The following is a 27,399-nucleotide window of genomic DNA, read 5'->3' as shown; positions in this document are numbered from 1 at the left end:
GAATACTCTGCCACAATAAAAAAGGCAGTTATGTGCAACAATTTGTCTCTCTCACAAACAAGCTGAACAAAATAAGTCAGACAGGAAAGGGCAATACAGTGTCATTCCGCTTACATAAACCTCAAAAACAGGCAAAATTAAATAATATTATAAAGGGGTGCATACATAGGTGCTAATACTATAAACAAAAAGAAGGAAATAATTATCCCAAAAGTCAGGATGGTGGTTACTTCTTCAGAGAGGAAGAGGATGATGGGAGAGTCACACGGGAACCTCTGGAGCAGGAAATACTCTATTTCTTGAGCTGGATGGCAGTCAAGTAGGTATTCACTTTATTCCAATTTATTCTGTACACTGTTCATAATATATTTGTATACTCTTTTATAAAGAGAAAATAGAAATACTATCTTTTCTTATTTTAAGTTTGTTTATTTTAATTGGACGATAGTTGCTGTACAATACTGTGATGCTCGTTGCCATGCATCAGTGTGAATCAGCCATAGGTATGTGTGTGTGTCCCTGAACCTCCCTCCCAGCCACCTCCCTCCGCACCCTGTCCCTCCAGGTTGTCACAGAGCACCAGCTTTGTGTGCCCTCCTTCATATATCAAGCTCTCACTGATCATCTGATTTACATATGGTAATGTATGTTTCAGTGCTGTTCTCTCAAATCATCCCTCCCTCTCCTTCTCCCCCTGAGTCTGAAAGTCTGTTCTTTGCATCTGTGTACTACTTCATTCTCTACTCCATGCCGCCTCGCTCATATCATTCTGCTGAAGTTAGACACTGCCTAGTTCACACACCTATCTCTCCCACCAGACCTCGAGTCAGCAACCTTCCAGACTGCTGGTCTGGCACCTATCAGTGCCTGGCATAAGGCAGATGTTCAATAACTATTTTCTGAATTGGGTTGAATTGAACTGAATTTTCCAAGTCTCATCTCATGGAGAGGTGGGCAGCTGCAGAAGAAGAAGCAGCCTGTGGTGATGAGGAGAGCTCAGGACCACCAAGACCTAGGTTCCCATGTTAGCTCTGCTACAGCTGTGTGATATTGGGCAAGCTGCTTAACCTCTCTGGTTCTCAGTTCCCTCTGTGAAATGGGATGATAACTGCTCCTTCTCTGGACTGCTGCGTGGATTAAGTGAGTAATATACAAGCCAAGCATAACGCCTGGCATACAGTAGGTGCTCAACAAAGGATAGCTTCCCAACTCCCTCCCCCCAGCCTCACATCTTTTCTTCAAAGGAATCCACTAGAAAGGGCAGCCAGACATCACAGATGGTCCCTGAAGGTGGTCCCACATCCTCGGGGCCCCTTGGGGCTAAGGCAGAGATGTAGTCTGGAGGAGAGCTGGCAGAGGAGGCAGGACACCAGGGTTCTGGGAGTTTCCATCTAGGGGAAGTCCCAGATGTGGGTGTGGGGGTGCCAGGTCGGCCCCACCCAACACCCTTGCCCCAGGGGGTGTGGACACAGGGAGGAAAAATGGGTCATCGGAACAGGTCTAGAACTTAACCCCATTTGGTCCCATGACCTCTGTGCCAGTTCTGGAGGAGGAACAGCCACAAAGAAACCTATTCTGTCCTCAAAGGACCCTCCATCCCTTTTCTTCAGAAAGGAAAAAGCTTGGAACCTTGATGTCTAAGCTGGAGGAGCTGGAAGCCCCCCAGTGGACAGAGGAGAGATAAAACCCTGTAATCCCAGATGGAGGTTCTGTACCAAACAGACTGCTCCACCCACCCACATGGAGACTGGCAGACACCTGGAGCTCTTAGCTCACACGCTCCAGGCAACCTTGGAGGCAGACCTGCTCCTCGTTCCAGGGAGCGGGACAGGTCAGGGCTGGATCCCAGAGGGGGAGGGTGCACCATCGAACAGTTCAGAGTAGACAGGTTTTCTGTCTGGTGAGGCTACAGCAGGGCAAACTCAAGCGTCCCTCCACCTCAGCGTGGGGCCTTGTTTTCTGTATGGAATCTGGGGCCTAAGCCTGTGGCTTGCTCCTCTCTATCTGTGCCTCTGTTTCCCTTTCTGGAGGAAGAGATGAAGGGATGGATGGAATCTTTCCAGGGAAAGAGCACCAGATGTCCTAGGGTCCTAGAGCGCTTTGGCCGTTAGGAGGTGCTCACCATCCCCCCCTTGTAGTGACTCAAAGTCCATCAGAGGAGCAGGAATGGAGGGCCCCTGTTCTTTCTGGGGGAGCAGGGTGGTTGGGAGCCAGGACCTTGATTCTAGGGCCTTTGCACATACTCTTCTTCTGCCCTCCCTTCTCTCCCTTCTCCTCCTCACTTCCTCCCCTCGCCAAAGTCTTTCCTGATTTCCTTGGATACTTGGGCCCAAGGAGATTCCTACAGATTCCTAGGGCCTAGCGCAGTGCTTCGGAGAAGGCAATGGCAACCCACTCCAGTACCCTTGCCTGGAAAATCCCATGGGCAGAGGAGCCTGGTAGGTGGCAGTCCATGGGGTCTCGAAGAATCAGACATGAGCGAAGAGTCAGACACGACAGAGCGACTTCACTTTCACTTTTCACTTTCATGCATTGGAGAAGGAAATGACAACCCACTCCACTGTTCTTGCCTGGAGAATCCCAGGGACGGGGGAGCCTGGTGGGCTGCCGTCTATGGGGTCACACAGAGTTGGACATGACTGAAGTGACTTAGCTAGCAGCAGCACAGTGCTTGGCATACAGTGGGTGTTTAATAAAGATTTGTTGAATTAATGAATGGTGCGTGTTCAGGGAAGAAATTCCTAGAGTTGTTTAGGGTAGTCCTAAAATCCTGTGTTGCAAAGTCAAGGCCTTATTCTGTGGGGATCAGGGTATTTCTGATGCTGGTAAGAACTTCCACACACAAAGTCATTCACTGGGAGAACCAACAAAGTGGCAAGCAGAAAAATAGGCCTGATACAAGGGGTAGAATTGAGAAGCACTCAGGGCAAGGCTGGCACCAGCCTCGGCACAGAGCAGGCCTGGGGGAGGAGGTGGGAGGGGAGGGGAGGACGGGAAAGACACGTGTTGTACAAAACATGTTTTCATCATGCTCTCCCTGGGCGCCCTGGTCTCCAAGCCCCGATGGCACTTTCGTGCTTTAATGATGTCCTTGGGGGTTGTAACAGAGCTTTCCCCTCCCTTTCAAACCCCCTCCCCACCCCCACCCCCACCCCCAGACATCTGCCAGCCACCTCTGAGCGTGGTGTGGGACGTCCACCCAGTAGCAGACTGGGCTTGGGCAGATTACCTATTCAATGTCCTGATGCTGCTGGGGAGGAGGCAAGGGTGAAAATTAGGGCTGGGCTATATGGCAAATCAGGGCAGGTAGGCTGGAAGTTTGGATCCATTTTCTCTCCTTTTTGTGATATAAGGAGCGAAGGAAGCCTGGTTCTAGGGCCCCCAAGATATCATTTCTTAAGTTGCCAGGGTGATCAAGTGGAGCAACCACAAACAGAGCAAAGCCTAGAACTAGGGATGACCAAAGAGAAGGAGAAATGAGGGGAGCTCTCTCCACCAGTTTCCAGAGTGGAAGGCCCTCTTCTCAAGCTTCCTCCTGGAATCACTGGACAGAGCACAGACTGCAGTGCAAGACGGAGAGAAGAAACTGACCCCCTCACAATACCCCTTTTCTCTGCTCCCCAATCTGCCAGTTTGGTTTGACTTCCAAACCGCTGCAGCCCACAGGCCCCAGTCACTGGGTGCTGGGGAGGGGTGGGGGCGGGCGCGGGGCAAGGCAATCCCTAGGGGAGGGGCCGGCGCAGGGCGGGTCTTCCTGGGCATCGCCCCCTGACTGCTGTAGTTGGCTGGGGACCATAGAGGCCAGAAGGGCGGAGCCACAGTTTCCAAGATGGATCGATGGACAAACATCCACCAGAGACAAAGACACAGACAGACAGACAAACCAAGACAATGAGGAAGGCAGAGACAGATGGAATTCCAGACCACTCCCTCTTTCCAGGCTATCCAAGAGTTTTGTCCCCCACCCCCACCCTCCGCCCCGTTAGCTTCCCTGGCTCCATTCGCTGTCCTGGCTGCCTAGTCTCCGAGCTCTAGCTCTGGGGGACGGGACCAGCCCCTGAGCCCCTCTAAGAAGGGTAAGGGGAAGAGTTGGGAAAGGGCTACCCAGCAGGGAGAGCGTTCTGGGGGTGGGTGGCGCCTGATTCTGTGTCAGGATGCCCGGCCAGGAGCCAGGGAGGGAGCGGTGCCCTCGCCCGGTTCATGAGGACAGGAGACTCATTCACTGTAAACCAAGTACAGATGTGCTGGGAGGGGGAGGGGGAATCAGGACCACATTCACAAACCACAGTTGGGCCCGCCCTCCTTCGCCAGCCGCCACCATCACCAGGGCAGGAGGGATTAACTTCGCAGCCTCCTGGCAGGATCCCTGCCACACAGGCTGAGTGCCATCTCACCCCGGCCTGGACGCCTGGGTCCAACTCCCCAACACCCGCCCCTCCCACACTGCTGAGAGCTGCTCCCAGGGTAACCAAGCAAAGTCAACAGCAGCCAGGCCACCTGGGGACGGGACCCTGGAGTATCTATTCCCAGCTCTTCCCACCCCCAGAGTGAAAGGGAGAAACTGTCAGCACCCCATCTGCAGCTCCTGTTCTCTTGAGAGAGCCACCGCAGGCCCCCTTATCCCCCTCCCCTTCATCTGACTCTGGCTACCAAAAGTGGCCTTTCCCTCTCCTGGGAGGGAAGATGCCTGGTCCTCAGGGTAGCAGTATGGACAAGGTAATTCCAGTACGGAAAATGTGACACGACCGAGTCAGTGTCCCCAGTGCCGGCTACTTGGGACTGTTGCTGGGAACTTCCTTTGGGTGCATCTCTCCGGCCCGGCCCAGCCCTCCCTCCTGCTGCTGCCCTTCTCCACTCTCTCACTCCCACCCTAGTCCCTGTAGGAGTGTTGGGGCTCTGTGCACAGAGGTTGGACTTCACATTCCCTCCTCTTCTCTGGCTCTGTCTTCAGTAGGATGGATGCTGACACCCTGGGGGTTCCAACTCTAGGGACTGAGAGTCTGTGGTGGTCACGTTGAAGTTGGAGGAATGTCCCCATCAGACACTGACATTCACACTGGGTGCGTGCGCGCGCGCGCGCGCGCGCACACACACACACACACACACACACCCAGCGTCAACAACATTCGTGGCGCATCCACCAGGCCGGCAGGCAGGCAGGCGCTAGTTAAGGCAGACACACACCCTCGGCTTGGGCTTTCTCTCTCACACCCAGCGCAAGGCTCCTCCCACCCCCAGCTACAGTTCCCTGGCCCTCCTTCCCAGCCTCTCCCCTCCAGATACAAGCCTAAAGGTGGGGATGGCCTTGGCAGCCAGCCGGGGACCCAGGAGACCTAGCTCCCACAGCTTACTCAAGGCAGAGAGAGGAGGAGGTCTTTAAGCCCAAGCCTCAGAACCCCTACAACCTCCACTAGTTAAACCAGTTTGCTCCCGGGACTTAAGGACCGGCTGGGGTAGGCGTGGGGAAGAAGAGTCTACTTTGACACGCAGGTGAAGGCTAAGCGCAGGGTGAAGATAGTGGCTTCTGCTCTGGCAGATCCCTGCGCGGTCAAGCCACCCCTGGGAGGACAGCCCTCACTGCCCGTCCTGAGGAGGTACAGAGACTAGCCTCCGGGAACCACAGTCCGGCCAGAGGACTCAACCAGTGCCCCCCCACCCCCCCACCCCGCAAATGGCAGGAATGGGGAAAGTGCCAGAGAGAAAGGGTGGCATCATGGGCCCAGGACACTGACCTCTTCTGCCAGCCTTGCCCGGCCTCCCGGGGACGGAGCCACGGAAGCCCAGCAAATGGGAGGGGCAAAGACCCAGGCGTCCCGGGCCGCCCCGCCCAGTCCCCCGCCCCCCAGCCCCAGGGCACCGAGGAGGGAGCCGGGCAGGGGCAGGCGGCAGGGTAGGGAGGAGCGAGGGCGGGAGGGGGAGGAGGGAGCCGGGCTGGGAGGGAGGTGGGGGGGGTGGGGAGGGAGAAAAAGAAAGAAAATATTTTCCGTGTCCCCGCCTGCAGAGTCAGTGTGCGGTTTGGGAGAAAATGTGTCGGATATTTTGGGGCGGTCACGTGGGCGGGCGGGCTCCGAGAGGCCCCGGGACCGTCCCAGCCTAGAGTCCGTGCCCCCCCAGAACCCCCCATCACCGCGAGCCCCTGCCACTGCGACTCTCCATCCCCGCGACCGCCCGACGCCGGGACCTCGGGGCTCGGCGGCCTCCCTTCCCCCTCCCTCCCCCTCCAGGTGAGTCAGGCGGGGACGCAGGCTCCGCCGCCGCGGACGCCCGGGTCCTCCTCGGGCGAGGTGGGCTGGGGGCGGGGGCGCCGGGAGCCACGCCGGCTCGGTTCCTCCCCGCGCGGGTCTGGCTGTCCGCAGGGGTGGAGGGGGCTTCCTGGCCCCGACTTGGGGGTCAGCCCTGAGGTGGGAAGGGATTGGGGAAGACAGGCTGGGCTGGGCTGGGCTGTATTCACCCTTCATTGTGGTGAGTATTCTGGGAGAGCTTTGGGAGAACATCAGCCAGCGGGCTTCTATCCTTATTTTTGTGCCCGGAGTGTGAGGGGAATAGGGTCCCCTCCTGCGGGGAAAGTCCATCATCCGCCTCCCCTCAGGCTTCCCCTGGGGAATCTGAGGGGAGGATTTTTGGTCCACGCTGATCCAAGTTCCTCCTTCCCTAGTGGAATGGCACCACTTGGACATCAGAAGGGCCAGAGGCAAATGATTCTGTCCTTTTGAGTCCGGAAGTTTGGAGAGACAAGTGGATAGGATAGGGGTCTGTATAGCTGAACCGCAGTGAATTTGAACTGCCTTGAACTGCAGTGCAGGAGTCCCTCTCTCAAGTCTACAACCTTGGATGTGAGTCCTGGCTCCCTCCAGCAGAGGTGGGGGGCTCCTCCGGAGTATTCTTGAGGGGAGCCTGAATGGAACAAAGGCAAAGCAGGGAGACTGGGGAAGGGACCCAGGAGTTCCAGTCCCAGAGCCTTACTGGCGCTACCTCCCTGTTTCCAGCTCTTACAGCCCAGTTCCCTCGTCCTGACCCAGTCTGTAGGAGGGAGTCTCTGCAGGTGGCCAGAGGGTAAGAGTATGCTGGGGCGGGGGAGGGGGGCAAGTAGCCTGAGGAGGGGTCTGTGGGGCAAGAAGCTGAGATGGTGGTGCTCCTTCAGGGCCCACATCTAGGGCAGGTGATGGTACCAGTGCCGAAGTCTGAGGTTTGTACCCTTACCATCACTGCTCAGATGCTGACTTAGGGTTGAGGACCACAGGTGGTGTCTCATTTCCTTGAGGCGAGAAAAGAGAAGACAGGGGAGGGGGCAGGAGGCAGTGTGGGAGGGGTCCTGGAGCTTGGGTATCCCAAATAGACAAACACTCTCGCACAAACATATGCACACACATGCTGTGGCTTGGAGCCTAGTAGGCAGCACAGGGCACACACCCCCATCCCGGCACACCCCCACCCCTGGCTCAGAAAGCCACCCAACTGGCACCTCCAGTTCCCCCCTCTGCCCCACCCTACCCGTGCCCTCCGATGCCCACACACATTCCACTGGCATTGCCTGCTTGCCTCCTGGGTACTGCCCCTCCCTGGGGCCAGTGAGGTAGAGGGAGGGCACACGGGGATGGGAGGTGGAGACTCAAGGGTCTGGACTCCCCCGAGGGTGGCAGGAGGCCAGGGAAACCCGGCCTGCCGTTGCCTCCTGGGGAGCAGGCTGGGGGCCCAGGCCAGAGCAGAGGATGCCTGGGTCCTCCGCCCAGGCTGGGGATGGGGTCATGGAAAAAGGTGGTCGTGTTTATACAGAGGGGAGGGGGGCAGCGGGTGGAGAGCCGCCGACAAGAGCAGCTTTGTTCCAGGCTCTGGAGCGGGCAAGCCAGCAGAGAGACACCCCCACCTCCATCCGGCAGCCCCCTTCATCCATGCCCTCCCCTCAACTCCACCTCAACTTGAAGAGAAGCAGCTTTGTAAGGGCCCGCTTTCCCCTGGTCAGCTCTCTCCACCTGAGGTGGCATCTTGGGAGGAAAGAAGTCCGTTCTCCCTTCCTCAGGTCCCCCTGAAGTACCATGGCCTCTGGGTTCCTACTTTAGGATTTCCTTTTACACTGTGTACCACTGTCTTCAATTCCTTGGTCCCTTCCTCTACCGAAGACTTAGGACCCTCCCCTTCTCTTCTCAGCAAGGCAGAGAAACCAAGGTTCAGAACTGGGATGAATCTCTTTCCCCTTCCTCTCTTCACTCAACTCTCAAGTTCCTTCTCTGAGGCAAAATAAGAGGAAGTTCCCGGGAGAGCTGGGCTGTCCTTCACTCACTCACAGCTTCACTCCTCCACAAGGACTAGGAGCCTGAGCATCCTTCTCTGGGACCCTCCAAGTCCTCCTACTCTGCCCTCAGGTCTCTGTTTCCCACCCACAGGTGAGAAGCAAAGACAGAGAGTCCTGGACCACAAAGCCAAGTTATCAGCCTAAGCCAGTCTGGGGAAGATGGGGGGACCTCTAGTAGCTTCTCACCCTTGGCATTGGAGGGGTTAATCCACCTGGAATGTGGCCCAGCCTGTTAAGCTGTGGCCCAGGGGCCTCAGGGGCCTGGACTCCTGGCTCTACCTTGGCTTAACCTGGGAAGAGGACTGCAGGGAATAGGGTAAGGTGAAGGAGATGAACCCTGGGGACTCAGAGTTCAGGTTTTTTTAGGACTTAGGGACACCCTGGGTTGAAGAGTCAGGGTGCTGGGGATCTGAGTGGTGGCAAGTGAGGGGCAGCGGCTGCTTTATGCATTGGGATTGAGTGGGCTTGGGGTCTGAGTTCCTGTAACCGCCATGACAATCTACCTTCAGGAACTTGAAAGCCAAGGCAGATGAGAGATAAAAAAGAGAGGGGAAAAATGAAAAAACAGAGGTACAAAGATGGAAAGATATTGATCTTAGAAAGAGATGTAAAATACCCATTATCTACCTCTGGGGCTGCCTACCCCGAGGACTCTGTGTTTCGCTCTCTTCTGTCCTCGCTCTCTGACCTTATTCATCTAGTCCATTACATTCTGGCTGGTAGAGGAGGCACCTAGGCTGAGATGACTCTCCTTTCCCAGTCCCTAACTCCCGAGACAGGTGGGCGGTTCTGGTGCTCCTAGGAGAGCCAACAACCTTCCCCTTATCAGCGCATCAGGAGAGGAGCCACCTGCCTAACCTAGGATTCTCACTTCCTCTTCCCCCCTCCCCACCCTCCCCTGGGCTCAGGGGTCAGGCTATATTAGAGGAAGGGGGGATGTAGAGAGGGCTTGCTATGTGCAGAGGGCTCGGAGAAGAGAGAGAAGAGATGGAGAAGCAAAGTGAACTGAGGACAGAGAGAGGAGCTTCCTAGCATCATGCCTGGCACAGACCGGGGCTTCCATCAGCCTCCGTGGGTGTGAAGAGAGGTTAGGAAGCGAGGCATCATTGGAGACAGAGACAGACTAGGAGGGAGCACTGAGGAAGATGGAAAGAAAGGAACGCAAATTAAAGGAGGTGGCGGAAGAGAAGGGACAAGGAAAAAGAACATGAGAGACACAAAGCCTTTAGTATGTGTCCTATATTATTCTAGACACTTTACATATGGTAAATTATTTAATCCTCGTAATAACCTTATGAAGTGGGCCTTATTATTCACAGTTGGCAAAGAAGGGAACTGAGGCCCAGAGAGATTAAGTAACGTTAATACATCAGAGGTCCCGCAGCTCAGAAGTGATAGGGATCAATTCAGATAGTCTGGCTTCAGGATCTGTGTTCCAGAGAGGTGTAACATTTTGTGATAAAAGTGTTAAAAAAGATATGGTCGCTTTCTCCAGAGTGGTAGAGTTTGAATCTTGTCTCTACCATTTACAGCCATGTGACCTTTAATTAGTCCCTTAACCTCGGTTTTCTTATCTGTGAAATGGGACTCATAATTCCTACTTCGCAGGATTGATGTGAGTGTTAAATCAAGAGTTCAGCCCATGATGGTGTTCAGTGGTCTCCTAGCTTAGGAGTCCTTTCTGCTGTGTGTCTAGAGGCTGTCATTCACCTTGTAAACTTAGTTTACCCTTTCTGGGCGAGTTTCTCTGAGCCTGCATCAGCTCCCACCCTGTGTCCCCCACTGTGTACAGAGGGCCCTGAGCAGTACAAACTGTGGCAGCAAGGAGAGAAAAGACTAGCTGGGTGAGGGTCATGGGGCTTGAAACCTCAAAGTGATCATTCTCTCATCCCTCCTTTTCCTTTCTTTCTCCTTAGGACTCTTGGAGACCCAGTGAGCAGGCCAGGCAGGGCGGGCACGGAGCCTCCCAGGCCAGGGCAGTGGGCATGGGCGGGGGCTGTGGCTGAAGAAGTCCCCCGCCCACAGCAGACCCCAGGGGACTCAGCCTCCCACACTGCCGCGGCCATGGCCACCAATAAGGAGCGACTCTTTGTGCCTGGTGCCCTGGGTCCTGGCTCTGGCTACCCAGGGGCTGGCTTCCCCTTCGCCTTCCCAGGGGCACTCAGGGGGTCTCCACCTTTCGAGATGCTGAGCCCTAGCTTCCGGGGCTTGGGGCAGCCTGACCTCCCCAAGGAGATGGCCTCTCTGTGTGAGTCTCAGGGATCGTGGGGGATGAGGGCAAGTGGAAACAGGAGGGCATTGGTGGGTGGATGAGAGAACTGGTGTCCTCGTTAGGAAGGCAGGCAGGCTTAGGGCTTTGATCTAAAGGAGTAGCCATGAGGGGGTCTCGATATGGAGCAAATGAACATCTTTACGAATGCGAGTCCTCCTGTACAGCTAGGATGGGAAAGTGGCATGCCTAAAATTTGGGACTCTGAAATTGCCTCCTGAGCGAGTCAACTAGCAGGGAGAACCTCTTTGTATGGGCAGCCAAGGGTGGGTCTGGGGAAGTCTGAGGCTGCTGCCTGCCTGCAGTGGAGGGGTGTGGGGAGCCAGGCTGTGAAGTGGAGGAGCCTGGGAGGACAATCTGCTGACTCGTGGATCGAGAGGTGAAATTGTCCTGAATTAGCGGGAGGCTGCAAAAAAGAGGAACGGAATCTAGTGCCAGGTACCCAGAGATGTCTGTGGTCAGGAAACTTCCCTCTTGCTTCTGGTTAAGTGAAAGTCGCTCAGTGTCCGTGTCCAACTCTTTGTGACCCCATGGAGTTCTCCAGGCCAGAATACTGGAGTGGGTAGCCATTCCCTTCTCCCGGGGATCTTCCCAACCCAGGGATTGAACCCCGGTCTCCCACATTGCAGGCGGATTCTTTAGCAGCAGAGCCACCAGGGAAGCCCCTTGCTTCTGGGATGGGTGGAAATAGCTACAGGGAAGGTAGCTCTTGTCTCATAAGTAATCCGGGGAAGTGGAGGGGGGTCCCAGCAGCATCCTCTCTGCCAGCCATGTGGGCTGTAGACTCCTCTCTCTCTCTCTCTCTCTGGTCTGGCCCGGTGCCCACATGCTGTGCAGATCCCTGCTTGTCCCTCAGTCCTGCCCTCTTTGGGTGAAGCTGACAGCAGCAAGCTGAGGCCTCTCTTCTTCCCTCTGGGTCCCCTCTCCTTCCTCTTGGGAGTGGATCCTCCTTGCGGGGTCATTTCAGGCATGAGTGCCCAGGAGCTGGAGGGCTAGGATGCTGGCCTCTGTGGGATAGAGGGTCAGTGTGGGAGCTGGTGCAGAGAAGGTCCCACCTGGAAAGGAGGGGAGGTGATAGACAGAGGGGCAGCTCCAGAGAAACAGAGAGGGAGAAGAGAAGACCAAAAGATAAAGATAACATCCCTTATAGCTCCACAAGCTCAGAGAGAGAGAGGTGGAGAGAAGGGGCCTGTGTTCAGGAGCTGGCGCTTGGAGGGTTGTGTGTGTGTGTGTGTGTGTGAAGGGGTGATTAGACAGGACTGGGGCTGGCAGCTCTGCTGGAAAGAGCAAGCTCACCTAGAGAAGGCGTGTGTGTGTGTGTGTGTGTGTGTGTGTGTAAGGCCATGTGCAGTTGTATGCACAGTGTGGCCCTGAGACGCTGCTCACACACAGAATTCCAGGGTTGCAACAAAGAGTCAGTGTGAGGAGTGAGGTGGTATTTCATGGGCTGCTGACGGTGTGTCTGGGGTTTGGTGAGGCCTGCTGGTGGCCTGTCTGTAGTCCAGCAGGGGTTATTTGGGTGGCATGCAGGTGAAGGAGGGAGCACAAAGCCCCCCTTTTTGTAAACCTCAGCTGGGCTTCCCCTACCTCATTTGCACCCCATGAATCTGTCCCAGGGTCTTGGAGGTGGGAGGGAACCACCCTCCCACATGAATGCCCTTCTTGCAAAGAGCAGTACAACTCAGTCCCTTGGGACTTGATTCTCCCATTTCCTCAGGCAACTAAGGGAGTGGGGGTAGAAGGCAGAGGAGAAAGAATGGTGTCAGGGAGAGTGCGGAGAGCCAGGAGCCAGCCCCCAGCGAAGTTCTCCATGTGCCCCTGTACCCTGGACACGTGGAGAGCAAGGTCAGGGTTCAAAGTGAGGTCAAGGCAGGGGAAGGGGTCAGACTAAGCTCTATCCCCAAAGGCTGCCCTGAAGGAGGGGGGCTGAAAGAAGAAATCCAAGGGAGGAGCCAGAACCTGGGCTTGTAGCTGGGGAGGGTGCGGCTGGCAGCAGGGGACAGGCCTGGGCAGAGAGGTGGCGGTGGGGAGGGGAGGAGGGAAAGGCCTGGGTCCAGACAGCTACCTGGGAGTGGGGCTCGCAGCATCTAGTGGTGGAGGAAAGGGAGGCAGCTGGGAGAGTCTGAGAGACCTCCCACGGGGCAGCAGTGGCTGAAGGGGGAAAGTGTAATCTCACTTCCCTTCCCTTTGTGACTGGGCAATCTAATGGAAGGGGACTGGAGGCCTAAGTCAAAGCCATGCTCACCTGGTGGCTGGCTCTCTTTCCTCAGCCTCTGTTGCTCGTCTGTGGGAGGGAGGGTGGACTGTGAAGGATTCTGGAACTTAGCCCCAGGGCTGGCTCCTGGATCCCACCACTGGGTCCCCAGCACCTTGGAGACACTAATGTTGAGAAGGGCAGTCTTGCTTCATCTCTTGGGGTGCCGCGGGGGCCTGAGTGGGTAAGGCATCTCAGAACCGCCTGTTGGAGGAGGGGAGGGGAAGGGAACACGTGCTGCCAAGGCAAGCACAGGCCTGCATGTGTGGAAAACTGGAGGGGGGTGTGTGTGTGTACACATGCGCGAAGGTTTGGGTGTGCTTGCTCACTCATACACATGAAACCCTGGTGTCTGTGTCCCTGTGTATCTCAGTGTTATGGCCACTGGTGTGATCTGTGTTTGTTTTATCAAGACTGCAGGGAACAGAGTGTGATGGAAGGAAAGGGAAGGCCTGCCCTGCCCGCCTCCCCCTCTTTAGAAGATAGCTGGTGTCCTGACGACCTAGCCCTGCTTGTCCTCTGAAATTGGTGACAGTGTCTCTGGGTCACAGAGCCCAGGCTGCACCATACCAAGTCACATGGAGAAACTGAAGACAGGCTGGCACAGGAAGAAAAAGAGTTCTACTTAAAAGAAACTGAAAAAGAGAGACTCAGAGACCTAAACAAGAGAGGGAAATATACAGGCTGGAAGGCACAGACACAGAGAGAACCCAGACTCCGGGAGAGGCCAGGGCCTTGTTAAGCGGGCGGGCCTGGTGGTGAGCAGGCGGCAGCAGCGAGGCCTCCTCCAGGAAAAAACCCCAGCCGCTGCCTCCTTCCCCTCCCCTCCTGGTCTCTCCTGCTCAGGCTCGAGCTCCAGCTCCAGGCCGACACAAACGGGGCTTTGATTGCAACAGGAAACCTCTCTGGCGGGGGGAGCTGGGCAAGCCGCCGCCGCTGGGGCCCAGGCTGCACCCCCCTCTCCTGGCCCCCTACCCGGTCCCAGCCCCCATCCTGCCCAGCGCTCCTCACCGCCCTGCTTTGGGCCCCGGGTTCCTCATTCACACCTCCCTATCCCTCGGCTCCACTGCTGCCCCCACCTCTGGAGACCCCTCCCATTCATTGCCCTTCAGGTGGGACTCCTAAGTTAGGCTTACCCTTGGGGTGGGGCCTTCTCTGCTTCGAAATGCCCCCTCTTCAGTTTTTTGAGGGAAGGTTTTGGAAGAAAACGAGAATTTAGTGTGAGGAATTCAGAGCCAGTTATCCTCAAGCCCCTTCCAGAAGGTGGCAGGAGGGGAGCAAAGGAGAGATGCAGAAGGAGCTAGCTGTCCCTCCCCTCCACACAGCCCCTTGATGGCCAAATGCATCCTTTCCAGGGTGGTCGAGGCTCTGAGGGGTGACCATGCCAGGCTCAGTGTGAAAGGCTTCATTAGTGGGGGATGGGGTACACTCTTCCTTGCCTCTGGGACCATGCTTTGTGGGGTTCCAGCTGGGAGGGGTGCACTTTGGTGGCAGGGATCATAGGCAAGGGGGTGAGTGAGGCAGCAGCCCCCCCTTATACTCCCACCAGGCTGGTGGAGAACATCTGGTTCCCATGAAATGCTAGAAGGCTAATGGGTCTAATTGCTGCAATAAGGGCTGGGGGGACTTTGGGGAAAAGAGGGGGCACTAGATTCCCCCATCTTTTTACCTTCTCTTCAAGGCTAAGACTGTCTAGAATGGGGGGTTGGGGTTGGGGGTTAGGGTGGGCCTGACATCACATTGCCTAGTCCCTTCTAAGGACCCCTCTCCCTGCAGTGCTTGGGAAACACACACAGATGGGCTGATGAGGAGTGGGGTGCATCTGGTGAATAGAAAGGGGGGGCTATTGAGGACTCATGACTTCTCCGAGCCCTCCCCCCACACCTCCTGTGCCCCACTCCCAACCCCCCTCCCTGTGGCCTGGCCACTTCTGGTTCTAATTACCCACCAGGCAGGCCTGACTTAATTGGGACCTTTCAGATTTCTGAGGGGGAAGGGTGGGGTGGGGTGGGAGAGACTGGCAGCCTGGAGTTGACTAATCAGGGCTTTTCCCCCCTTGTTTTGGGGGTACTCCTCATTTTGCACTTAATTGCTGTTTTTGCCACTGGCCAGGTTCTGAATCAGAAATCTGTCGCCCCTTTTTTCTCTTCGTGGGGAATGGCTGCATCCAGAGATGGTGTATTTGGGGTTGAGGGCAAGAACTGGGAGCTCAGGAAGGCTAAACTGGAAAAGACCAATACATTCCCTCTTCATCCCTGCTTCCAGCCCCCCCAGTCGGCCCTGCCACCCCAGACTCCCCCATCCGCCAACCAGGCCCTCCTTCCCAGCCCACCCCCTTCAGTCCCCGGCAGCCACCCCGGCCCCTCCTCCGCTCCTGCCTTCCCTTCCCTCGCCTACTCTGGCACCCCTTCCTGCTCTTTATTCTTCCAAACTGGCGCCCCACTCCAGCGGCACCCCAGTGCGCCCCCCACCCCGTACAACAGATTCTTAGAAAAGCGCGCCCCGCCCTGGCCCAGCCACCGCCGCCGGGCGGGGGAATGGGTCGGGCCGGGCGCCGCTCCTGTTCCCCCGGCGCTCCCCGTTTGAGCGGCGCTGACAGAGCCGGCTGGGCCGGCCCGCCGGGCGGCCGGGCGGCCGGGCGGCGGGCGGGGCGCGGAGGAGGGGGCGGTTTCCGGGAGTCGCCGCCGCCGGCGCTGTCCCGGGGCCAGGGTCCCCGAGTCGGCCCGGCCCGGCGAGGGCAAACTCTTGACGTGGCCAAACCCCCGCCCCCTCACCCTCTTCTTCGCCGGGCGAGGGCGCTCAGTGCCCGGAAGGGGCCCGCGAGGAACGAGTGGGGCGGCCCTCGGAGATCCGAAGGGCACTAAATGTGGCACCAAAGGGTAGAAGGGGCAGTTTGCCATCGGTAGGGGTATCGAATGGCTTTGAGAACAGCTACCGACCAGACTCGCAGTTATTGCCGAGAGGGGCACTGGGCACTTGGGGGCATTGGCACTCTGGGGGAGGGGAGTTGGCACTCAGGAGGGCAGTGTGGTCTGAGACGCAGTCGGCACGGTGGGAGCAGCTTTGCGCCCTACAAGTGATGTCAGTTTCGAGGATGGGGCGCTGGGAGAGGCAGTGGAAGCGCTCCGGGAACGTTAGCCCCGGGACGGGCCTTGGGGGCCTCGGAGGGAGGCGGCCCGGGCCGCGGCGGAGGGAGCGCCGCGGCGGAGGGAGCACCGCTCGCGCTAGGAGTGGTGGACTCCGGCTGCGCAGGAGGGCGGGGGGACTCCGCGGCGGCGCTGGCTGAGGCCTGGGCGGGGTGGGGTGGGGCGGGGCCGGGTCAGGGGGAGGTGAGCGCGCCCGGCCACCCGCCCCGAGGGGGGTTCCCGGAGAGTTCACGGCGGGAGCGCGCTCCGGCCCTCGGACCAGGGTGGGGGGAGGACGGGAAGGAAGGAGCAGGCCGCGCGCGCCCAGCCGCAGGAATGTTCTGTTCGGCCCTGCGGCGCGCGCGCGGAGGGAGAGGGAGGAGCCAGGCCTGGGAATGAGGGGGTGGAGGTAGTGCAGGTCCCTGGGCTCTGGAGAACTGCCGCGCTCAGGGGACCTCCATGTTCCCCTCTCCCCAGTCCTCCGCGAAACCCCTGCCTGTACAGACTTGTGTAAAAAAAAAAAGGACTATTGGGGGGAGGGGGAAACTCCGAAGGAAATGCGTGTGCTTGGTTCCTCCACTCCTTCCCCCATCCCCGGTCGGGGCACGCGCCTGAGTGCAAAAGCTTGCAAAGCCTCCCGGCTGTAGAGAGAGAATTCTTGCAAGCATTCTCCCGAGCCAGGTGTGTCTGCAAAAACGTGTGTGTACACCTCTGATTTTATGCGCGTGCAGACATGCATGTGCACTATTGCATATTTGCAAATGCGTGGTTCCTGCCAAAATAAATGCATGCACGGATGTGTGTCTTAAGCAAGCAAGCGCGCGGCGGTGCGAGTGTGTGTGTGTGTGTGTGTGTGTATGTGTGTGTGTATATATGTGTGTGTGCGCTCCACTCCCAGCTCTGCTCATCTTGGTGCCCGGCCCCCTTAGCTCTCTAAGCCCCACCCCCCACCCCTCTAGGCTTCGCTTTTACAAAAGGTCTCCCCAGTGCTAGCTGCCGAGGCGCCCAGAGTGAGCTAGACCGCGGCAGGAGCGGCAGCCCCGGCTCTGCGCCCCGCCCAGTCCCTTTCCCCTGCTGGGGATCCCCCTCTTCCCCGCCCACCCCTTACCCCCCATGCAGCCCGGCGCCCTACGCTAGCCCTCCCCCTCCCCCCCTCCAGGAGCGGGGCGCCGCCGGGGGAGGAGGGGGAATCGGCTGCGGGTTCTCGGTGTTCCCAGCACCCAGCTTCCCTCCAAGCCGGGTCGCGATGTACGACTGCATGGAAACATTTGCCCCGGGTCCGCGACGGCTGTACGGGGCAGGCGGACCCGGGGCTGGCTTGCTGCGCAGAGCCGCCGGCAGCTCCTGTTTCGCCGGACTCGAGTCTTTTGCCTGGCCGCAACCCGCCAGTCTGCAGTGTAGGTACCCGAGCTTGGGGGTGGGGTGTGGGGTGCAGGACAGGCAGCGGCTCTCGCTCTACATGTGTAAAAGGTGGACCTGGGGTGCAAGCGGGCATTCTGACCGTTTCCATGTGAGGGTCGGGTGTGTAGGAAAGAGAAGTACTGGCCCTTTAAAAGTGGGGGCCTCAGCGACTCCTTTGGGTGTGGGCAGTAGTGTTTGGAGTGTGTGTGTGGTTTCGATGGTGGGTATATAGCTAGGACCTGTGGTTGATGCCCCTCCAGGGTTCCCGGAGATAGGGAGAGGCCGAGGTGCGTTGGTAGTTTGTGTAGGCAGGTTCGTGGCCCCGGAGGGCTATGGCACCCAGTACCGTGGGTGGCGTTTGTAAAGTCCATGTGGGAAGTTGCGAGTGTAAAAATATATATATCGTTTGCGGAGCGTGGGCATCCCTGGAGTGTGCAGCGCCTAGCTTAGGCGGTGCGAGTGTGGGTGCAGGGGTCTCTCCACGCAGCATCACCCTCCGCTTGCGTTGGCAGGTCCGCATGGCCCCGTGTGGAATTGTTTGTGGCGTGAGGCCGGGAGGGCGTGTGCCCTGCGTGGCCGCGGGGGCGGTTTTGGAAAGGGCTGTGTTGGAGCGTGCATCCTCTGGGTGTGCTGTGTGCGGGGTGGAAGGGGTTGTGCACACTAAGGCGGCCAGATTGGGTTCTGGCGCCCCCCTCCCCCACTGAGAAAAGAAATGTTAGTAAATGTGTATAGGGTTGTGTGCACTTTTTCCTATGGCTCCAGCCCACAACTTCAGTAGGAAGGGAAAAGCTTCAAGCAAAGTTTGTGTATGGTGAGGAGGGGAATGGAGGTAGCAGCGGCCGGGGAAGCAGGACTCCTGGGTCCGCAAATACACATCTTTCCCTCTCTGTGAAATGGGAGATGCCAGGCCTGGGGCCCTGGAACCCCTTTCCAGAGCGGTAATAAAAAGCCGGGGACTGAGAGGCAGTAAAAATGAAGTCCAGATGAGAGGCGGCTTTGAAGCCCGGGCCGAAGTGCCTGGCGGGGGTGGGGTGGGGGGGAGGAGCTGGGAGGGGAGCCTGGAACACCCCCGAATTTCCCTGGGGCTGGGACGGCGCTCCAGCCCGGGGATGCGGGACTGGGGGGCACTCTGGGAAGGGGCGGGCGGCGGGCGCTCGGGGAGTGTGCGCGCGGGGTCACTGAGCCCCCGCCAACGCGCCTCGCTCCTTGGCACACGGCAGCGCTGTTTACGAGATCTCTCTCTTTTTTTTTTTTTTTTTGGGTCTGTTGGTTGCAGGGCAGAGCTGCTCAGATTTAACAACTGGGAGACTGGAAGAGGGAGGTGGCAAATAGGAGACCGAACTGTGGGGTGGGGTGGGGCAAGAAAGAAGAAAAGTATAGCATTTAAAGGGCGGGGAAAACATAAACTAGTGACTTGCACCAAACCAAATCCTTGTGAATTCTTAACTTTCGGCTCATGGTCGGATAGGATGGGGATTTGGAGTATGTTGGGAAATATACTGAGATGGAAAGAATCTCCCAGGAACGGTTTTTGTGGGGACCCGGCAAGGACCTGGTTTTTTTCAGGCCCAGAGAAGCCCATGGGACTTGGCTGGCAAGTCAGTTTGGACCAACAGTTTGGGCTTCTAGGGCCTTGCGGGGGGTTCGGATCTGCCCCACACACTTTCAGAGAAAGTAGTTTAGACCTATGTGTCTAGACCAGGGAAGGAAAGAAGTCCTTTGGTGTGTCTGTGAGTGCTTGGCAGCTCCAGCATTCTGGTGCTGCGTTGGCAGGCCATGGGTGTCTGTCTGGTGGCAGAGCTTCTTGCTTGCAACTGTGAAGCAAATGCTGGATGTTGTGTGTCTGCCTTGTGCATCCACCTCCACAGTGTGGCTGGAGTGCATGAGCCTCTGTGCCTACCTGGATGTTCTGTGCCAAGTCCCCGTTGGGGTATAGGAGCTGGTTGGTAATGTGCCTGCTTTTGTGCCCTGTGTGTTGTTGATGTGTGAGAGTGTCTCCAAGGAGGTGTGTGTCGTCAGATTGTGAGTCCGGGCTTCTCAGCCCTGGGCCTCGCAGCTGGGAGTGTTTACAGCCGGTTATAAAGAGTTTGTTTGAAGCTCCGCTCAGCCTGGCCAGGAATTTCCTCAATTTCAGCAATTTGGGCTTTAAAAGGAGAAAAACCCAGAGCCCACCCCCCTCCTCCGCAGCAGGGGCCCCTGCTTAGGCCGGCCAGGCATCGTCATGGTGGGGTCTTTGCCCAGGGCTGAGAAAGGAATCTGAGCAGAGCTGACCCACTTAGCCTTCCTGTGCCCTTCACTCCAGATTGACCAGAGCCGCTGGGCTGCACTTTAGGGTTCAAGGGTGAGGGTGTGTCAGAGGGGTACCGAGAAGGGACCACAGTACCCTGAGTACGAGAAAAGCTGCCCCTGGCCTGTCTCCCTGCCACCCCCACTCTCATGATTGGCTGGCACAGGCCCATGCCAGTCTGACCGCACCCAGGCCCTTTCGCAAGAGAGGAAATGAGGCAGCGCTCTGCGGGCAGGGAGGGCGTCAGTGCGGGTAAGCACCACCCCACGCACTGGCCTGTGGGCAGCACATGTGCCCTCAGACACCGGGGCCATCCTGAAAGAAAGGCATCCCAGCCCACCCCCCATCTCCCAGCACCAGCCCCCCCCCCCATCTCCCGCCTGGTTCTGAATAGACTCCAGGCACCCTCCTATCCTCCACTCCTTGCTCTCCTTTTTCATTGGGGAATCTCACTCTAGCTAGATTCTTATGCTAATGGAGTGTCTGTGTGTGTTGGGGAGCGGGAGGGCTTCGCTCCTGTGGGGAGGATGGAGCTAATCTGGAACCCCAGCATCCTGGCATCCCAGGCCTTTCTGTCCTTCTGGCAGCTTGGGTGGACTTCTGACCAGATGGGCTACAGCAGCTTAGAAGGAAGAAGGTGCTCACGAGGTGGGTGCAAGCAAGGGACACTCATTAGGCTTTAGGGTTTCTTGCATTAACTTAGGCCTTCCAGGTTTGGGCAACTGGTCCTACAGGTTGAATAATTTATAGATTTTTTTTTTCCCACCCTCTGAAGACCCGACCACACACTCAAAAGAGGTTTACTCAGCAGCCTCCTAAACAGAGGGTGTCCTCTCCACAAACTCTCTGCGTGGCATGGGCTGAGATCTTTTTTGAGCAGTGTGTAGCTTTTGCAGGGGAGGTTTAGGAGTGAAGACATAGCTCAGAGAGGGTCCAGAGGTACTCCCCTCCCCTATCAACCCCGGATACAACCCACTGTCACCTGACTTCTGGTTTGCTACACCCCCAACAACTTCTAGACCTGAGAATCTGAGCAAATACCTGCCTCCCTTTCCTAACTTCTCTCATTCTTGGCCTGGCCAGTTAGATCTAGACCTGAGATCTTCTGCTCCCCGCTACTCCCTACTACCCCCATGCCCTCCCCACCCCCATAACTGGCAATGTGGTACTGGGCTTGCCCCATCCCTCCATAGGCCTCCATGTCTTCAGGTGTAACATAAGGCTTTTGCATGTGCCCTAACCTGCTTTCCCAGTCCCTGCGTCCCATTTGCTCCACTGTCTCAGCAGTTTCTAGGGAAAAGGATATTGGTGGTTATTTGGGGGATGGTTTGAGGCGGGACTGGAGAAGGAAATGGCAACCCCATTCAGTATTCTTGCCTGGAAAATTCCATGGACAGAGGAGCCTGGCGTGCTACAGTCCATGGGGGCACAGAGTCGGACACGACTTGAGAGTGCACACGCACACACACATTGAAGGGGGAAAAGATCCAGGACTGTCTCCCCTGTACTGCTTGAGAGAGGATGCGGTTCTCTTCTACCTTCTGAGTCTCCTGGCAGGTGATTTAGCCAGGTGCTAGCCACAGGTGACCTGGAATTGCCTCTTCACCCCCAGATCTGTGGCCTCTTGAGCAGGAGAAGGGTAGGAGGGAGTCTGCTGACAGGGACCCAATGTGAGGAGTGGCTGGAGAGTTCAGAACCACAGGCCGATACCCCTTTACACACCCACTTTGTAGCTGGGCAAACTGAGGCCCAGAGAATTTAACTTCCGGGATGGCTTGGACCCAGAATTTGGAGAATTGAGCAGTTGTATAGGACATTATTACAGGGGAAGGTGGCCAGGTTGGGAGATAATAGTAGTCATTTGAGGGTTTCTGGAAGTATTTACTCTGGGGCTGTATATGGGTTGTTGGGACTTTAAATCAATGTGGTGGCGATGGTATCATCACCGAGCCAGAGGAAGAAGTGGGAATGTGGGGTGTGTATCTGATGAGGATGCCTAGAGATCTGAGGGGGGCTTCTCCCCTGACCCTCACATCACTGCTTCTCCCCAGCGGTGGAGACGCAGAGCACTAGCTCAGAGGAGATGGTGCCAAGCTCGCCCTCGCCCCCTCCACCTCCCCGGGTCTACAAGCCGTGCTTCGTGTGCAATGACAAGTCCTCTGGCTACCACTATGGGGTCAGCTCTTGTGAAGGCTGCAAGGTGTGTACGGGGTGGATGTGGGTACGTTGGGCATCCAGAGTTGACTGGGTGAGATCAGAGACTGTGTGTGGGTGGGTATCCCTCTGGGGTGGGAGGGATGCTGCTCTGCACAGACGTGGCTGAGCCTGGGACCACCTGCAAGGCCTGCAAGAGGCTGATACTCCCAGCATCCTGCTTCACTGACCCTCCCCGCCTTACCCCCAACCCCAGGGCTTCTTCCGTCGCAGCATCCAGAAGAACATGGTGTACACATGTCATCGCGACAAAAACTGTATCATCAACAAGGTGACCCGGAATCGTTGCCAGTACTGCCGGCTACAGAAATGCTTTGAAGTTGGCATGTCCAAGGAAGGTAGGCCCTTAGGCCTGCCTGGGCAGGAGCACTCCTGTCCTAGCCTGTGGCTGCCACCCTCTTCCCACTGGCTGCCCCCACTTCCCTGACCTCTGTGATCAGCCTCCAGCCGCCCTGGAGTGCTGCCTCCTCCTCGGCCAGTCCTATTTGATTAGTTCCATTCACCCAGGAGACCCCACCCCTTCCCATTCCCTCTTCTCAGAGCTTAACCCTTCGTCTGAATGAGGGAATGGGGGTTACCATTGCACATTCCTTGTTTCATGGGCAAGTTGGGGGGCTTGCCAGTCCCCTCCCCTGCTCCCAGCACTGAGCCTGAGGTGGATCTGGGGTGCCCCCCCCTCCCCTGCGCCATTGTGCTGCCAAGGCTATAAGTGGATATCCTGCCGCCTGCATATCCTGCCCCCCCTCCCCAGCTCCTGCAGGGTGACAGGAAGGGCAGGATGGAGCCGAATGGCCCAGGGAGGGAGCAGGGGCTGCAGGCCCTGGGTGGGGCTGGGGAGAGCCAGCCTGGGAATGGGAGCTAGTGTAGGAGACAGAGAGACCTGACCGGGTCCCAGGGAATGGATGCTCTCCAGTGTACTGAGTTATCGTGAGAGGGGATAGGGAGGGAGATTCTGAGGGTCCTGACCCTTTCCTCATCTGCCTCTACCCTCAAGCCGTACGGAATGATCGCAACAAGAAGAAGAAAGAGGTGAAGGAAGAAGGGTCGCTTGACAGCTATGAGCTGAGCCCCCAGTTAGAAGAGCTCATCACCAAGGTCAGCAAGGCCCATCAGGAGACCTTCCCCTCGCTCTGCCAGCTGGGCAAGTACACCACGGTGAGGAGTGGGCAGGGCCGCGGTGAGGGCAGTGACTTTGGACAGAGGCCAAAGACAGTGACAGAGGCCACTGACTTTGGAGAATGGGTGGGGTGGTGTTGGAGGCCGTGGTCTGGCGCTGACAACGGTCAGGGCATCTGCATGCAGAGGGAGAGCCAGGGGTTTTGGCCAAAGGAAGACAGGACGAGCCTTAGTTTGCTTTCTAACCTGCTGTTGCTGCAGAACTCCAGTGCAGACCACCGGGTGCAGCTGGATCTGGGGCTGTGGGACAAGTTCAGCGAGCTGGCCACCAAGTGCATCATCAAGATCGTGGAGTTTGCCAAGCGGTTACCTGGCTTCACCGGTCTCAGCATTGCTGACCAGATCACTCTGCTCAAGGCCGCCTGCCTGGACATCCTGGTGAGTTAAACCCTGGCCCTGTCTTCCATCATAGCCTGACCCTCAGACGAGACCATGGAGTTGGTCCACACAAAGATTTCATTATTTCTGTTCCCCACTCCAATCTGGGACTCCCCCAGATATCCTCGAAACCCAAGCTCTTTTTTTGTCTTAATCTCTGCCCCTGAGATCTGATCCTAGACTTCTGCATGCCCTACCTTCTGACTTCTCTTCTCTTCCCCCAACTTCAGACCCTCCATCTGTCTGCCTTCCTTCTCCTGCCTGCTTTGGGTGGCCCTCCTTTAGGACCTAACTGCCTCGCTTTTTACCTGCACCTCATGCTCTTTTCCCTCCCACCCTATGCGCTCCTTCCCAGAGACAGCACTAACCCTCCCCCCACCTCCAGATGCTGCGGATCTGCACAAGGTACACCCCAGAGCAGGACACTATGACCTTCTCCGATGGGCTGACCCTGAACCGGACTCAGATGCACAACGCCGGCTTCGGGCCTCTCACAGACCTCGTCTTTGCCTTCGCTGGGCAGCTCCTGCCGCTGGAGATGGACGACACAGAGACAGGCCTGCTCAGCGCCATCTGCCTCATCTGCGGAGGTGTGGGGGCGCCCCCTGGCGCTGACTCAGATTACTTTCCCACCGCACCCCACAACCTGGCTGGAGACCTTGGTCCCACCCCGGACTCCTCAGCTCCAGTTACAGACTGCCCAGCAGCCTGGAACAAGCAACGAGAAGAGGGGGAGGGCCGGGAACGGGGGGCAGGGAGCTGAGGAGACCCCTGGTACTAGCGCTGACATAGAGGTCTGTGCTTAGTCACTCAGTCGTGTCCGACTCTTTGTGACCCTGTGGACTGTAGCCCGCCAGGCTCCTCTGTCCATGGGGATTCTCCAGGCAAGAATACTGGAGTGGGTTGCCATGCCCTCCTCCAAGGGATCTTCCCGACCCAGGGATTAAATCCAAGTCTCCCGCCAGGTCTCCCGCATTGCGGGCAGATTCTTTTATTGACTGAGCCACCAGGGAAGTCCTGGGCAGGCTTTACCAGAGAAAACCACTTGCCAGAGAGGGCATGGTATAGGGATTGGAGCAGGGGAGATGGTCTGAGTGGGGCTCATGGTCAGGGTTTGGGGCCTGGAGGGCCATAGAGCAGGGCTCCTTGGGATCAGCCCCTCATCACTGTCTTCCACGTCTCTCTCACTCACCTGTGCTTATCCCCAAAGACCGCATGGACCTGGAGGAGCCTGAGAAAGTGGACAAGCTGCAGGAACCGCTGCTTGAAGCCCTGAGGCTCTATGCCCGGCGCCGGCGGCCCAGTCAGCCCTATATGTTCCCCAGGATGCTCATGAAGATCACTGACCTCCGGGGCATCAGCACCAAGGGTTAGTCGGGAGCAAGCCTCCCCTCTGTCTTCTCGGAGCTGCCGGTCTCCCAGGTCAGGCAGAGACAAGAGCAGAGTGGGCTAGAATCAGACAGCCTGCACTTGCATCCTTGCTCCGCTGCATGCTAGTGGGAACACTTGGTGCAAAATACCTTTCCTTTTTGTACCTTGTTTTTCTGTTTGTGAGGATGAAACAAGTTAACACACAACAGGCTTACAGCTGTGCTGAGTTATAAAGTTCAGTGCCTCCTGCCCTGGATGGAGCAGATGTTTCCAGCATCACAGGAAGGTTGATTGGACACCTGGCACGCAGTGTTTGATGAATGTTAGTCCTAGTGATAAATGTTATTAAGAACAGCCCTAAGAGCAGCTGGCAAGCCATGGGCTTACGGAGGGGGTCCAGGGTGTGTGGCTGGAAGGTGGGCACTGTGTGATCTTGGAGGAGACAGCCTGAAAGGAAAGGTGGGCAGTGGGCTTGGCAGAGAAGACAGGCAGAGTCTCCAGGCAGAGGAGTGGTCCCCAGGAGCTCTACAGTAGAAAGAGGGAGAGAAAGAGGCAGACAGAGGTAACAGGCCTGTGCTGGGAGCCCCAGAGGGCAGTCAAGCAGAGTTAAGGAGGCCGCCGTCGGGGCTGTACCTCAGCCCCCCTGAACCTCCTTGTTCCTCCACTGCAGGAGCAGAAAGGGCCATTACCCTGAAGATGGAGATTCCAGGCCCGATGCCTCCCCTGATCCGAGAAATGCTGGAGAACCCCGAAATGTTTGAGGACGACTCCTCGCAGCCTGGCCCTCACCCCAAGGCCTCCAGCGAGGATGAGGTTCCCGGGGGCCAGGGCAGAGGGGGCCGCAGCCCCCATCCTGACCAGGGTCTCTGACTTCCCCTGCCTTGGGGGTTGGGGCTCTAGGCAGCAGACTGACCATCTCCCAGACACCGCCAGTGACTGGGGGAGGACCTGCTCTGCCCTCTCCCCACCCCTTCCAATGAGCTCCTTATTTTTGCCAAAGTTTCCAGGGGTGCCTCTGTGTTCATCCCCATCTTGCTCTAACCAGCTCCCTCTCCAGTCCTGGGGGCCTGCCCTGTTCCCTCCAGGAGAGAGGGCAGAGGGGTGAGCCTGGGTTTGGACTCTGAAATCTTAGCACTGCCCCTCAGACACCAGGGTCCAGGCTCCCCAGGGCAGGAAGAAGACCCTTCATTCCACAGCCCCTTCTTCTGCTGGGTGCTTAGGCCTCTGGGAGCAAACAGGAACACTAGAGACCAAAAAGGGGGCCATAGGGGGAGGGCCGAGCCCACCCTCTTGCCCCTGTCCTTGGTGCCTAATGCTGCGTGAGGCACCTGCCGGGTGCATCCTGCCCGCTGTGCCCCATCCTCATGCCAGGTCAGAGTGGGGCAGCCCGGGCCCTGCATTTCTGCTGGGGGGCGGGCAGAGGGTGAAAGGGACAGATGTGGATCACTCCGCACCTCTTCACTGGGGCCTCCGTTATAAGCCCCTCCCCCAGCCCTGTCACGTGCCTTGGGCCCCCCTGCCCCTCATCTCAGCCACGGGGCAGGGACCCTCCTACACTACAGAGGGGCCAGGGGATCCCTCTCCCCCTAGTGCCTTCCCCCTTGACCCCCCAGAGCAGCTTGGCCCAGGGAGAGGTGGGGTGGGCACTGCTTAGCTGATCCCGCCCTGACCCAGAGGAAGCCTCTATTTATTTATTAGCTTTTGTTTACACCCTGGAATTGACCCCTTCCTCCAGGGGACTTGGGAGGGGGAGCCCAGGGCCCCTGTGACCCCTCCCTTCCTCCAATCCCCAGTTTGTATTTAGCTGCCAAATAAGATTCCCACTGGCTCCCCTTTTTCTCTGGGGGGTCCGGGTGCTGTCCCCTCCCCTCTGTTTACATTTCTCCTCCACCGCCCACCCCCGCCCCGCTGTATCGCATATTGCTGAGTTTTCTATTTTTGCAAAATAAAGTGATGGAAACTCATGTAATGTGGCTCCCTGGGGTGGGGGGGAAGCAACTAGGTGACCTGGACAGGGACTGGATGAGGAGGGTGGATTATGCAGGCTCCTTAGGGCAACTGGGAAATAGGATGAGATGCGCTGGGTGGGCGTGGTGGGAGGGGGACCCAAAGGGGGTCCACAAGGGCCCATCCTGAGCATCTGGGCCACCCATGTTCATCAGGCGTGGGTGCTTAGATTGGACTTTGTGAACCTCCAGGAAGGTGCTGGGCCTCAGGGGTCTTTAAGCTGTCCCCACCCACAGTTCTGTAGATGTGCACATCTGCCCTTCTCTGTGGAGGGGGCCGTTGCCGTTTCATTTGGTTCTCAGGAGGGTCCCTGGCCCCAGAAGAAAAGAAGCAGGGTGTACATCTCAGTTACGGTGTGTCTGTTTTACGCCAGCCCCTCACCCCATGAGCCGTGCCACCCGCCCACCCCCGTGATCCCAGGATCACCTGAGTCAATCCATCTGCCCTTTCTGAGCCCACCCTTCTCTCCATGACCCTTCTTGCCCTCCACGACCCCACTCTTAGCTTCTGTCCGAATTCCTCTCCTTGCCCCTGCATGCTGTAGCCCCTGCAGCACCCCTATCTCAGCCCCACTGCCTTTGACCTCTGCCACTGCGCCCCTGGACTCTCCCTGGACCCGTGTCTCCC

General features: G+C 57.6%; 2 protein-coding genes across 3 annotated transcripts in view; one reads left to right on the top strand and one right to left on the bottom strand.

Annotated features, from left to right (window-relative positions):
- ZNF740 (zinc finger protein 740) overlaps positions 1-27,399 on the bottom strand; it is a 59,060-nt gene that overhangs the window by 5,190 nt on the left and 26,471 nt on the right. The gene's annotated exons all lie outside the window — the stretch shown is intronic.
- Positions 6,036-26,706, top strand: RARG (retinoic acid receptor gamma). Of its 2 annotated transcripts, XM_055583930.1 has the most exons (9): positions 6,036-6,224; positions 10,207-10,538; positions 21,678-21,826; positions 22,037-22,178; positions 22,835-22,995; positions 23,218-23,394; positions 23,780-23,984; positions 24,605-24,763; positions 25,436-26,706. In XM_055583930.1, exons 2-9 carry the CDS (start codon positions 10,355-10,357, stop codon positions 25,633-25,635), a joined length of 1,377 nt encoding a protein of 458 aa, XP_055439905.1. In that variant the 5' UTR covers positions 6,036-6,224; positions 10,207-10,354; the 3' UTR covers positions 25,636-26,706. The 2 variants fall into 2 exon arrangements, with proteins under 2 accessions (XP_055439905.1, XP_055439914.1); XM_055583939.1 differs by lacking the exons at positions 6,036-6,224; positions 10,207-10,538 and adding an exon at positions 17,023-17,335.

The sequence above is a fragment of the Bubalus kerabau genome, chromosome 1 (assembly GCF_029407905.1).
Source record: "Bubalus kerabau isolate K-KA32 ecotype Philippines breed swamp buffalo chromosome 1, PCC_UOA_SB_1v2, whole genome shotgun sequence".
Lineage (NCBI taxonomy): Eukaryota > Metazoa > Chordata > Mammalia > Artiodactyla > Bovidae > Bubalus > Bubalus kerabau.
Note: the sequence above shows the minus strand (reverse complement) of the source record. Positions and strands in the feature narration are given on the sequence as shown.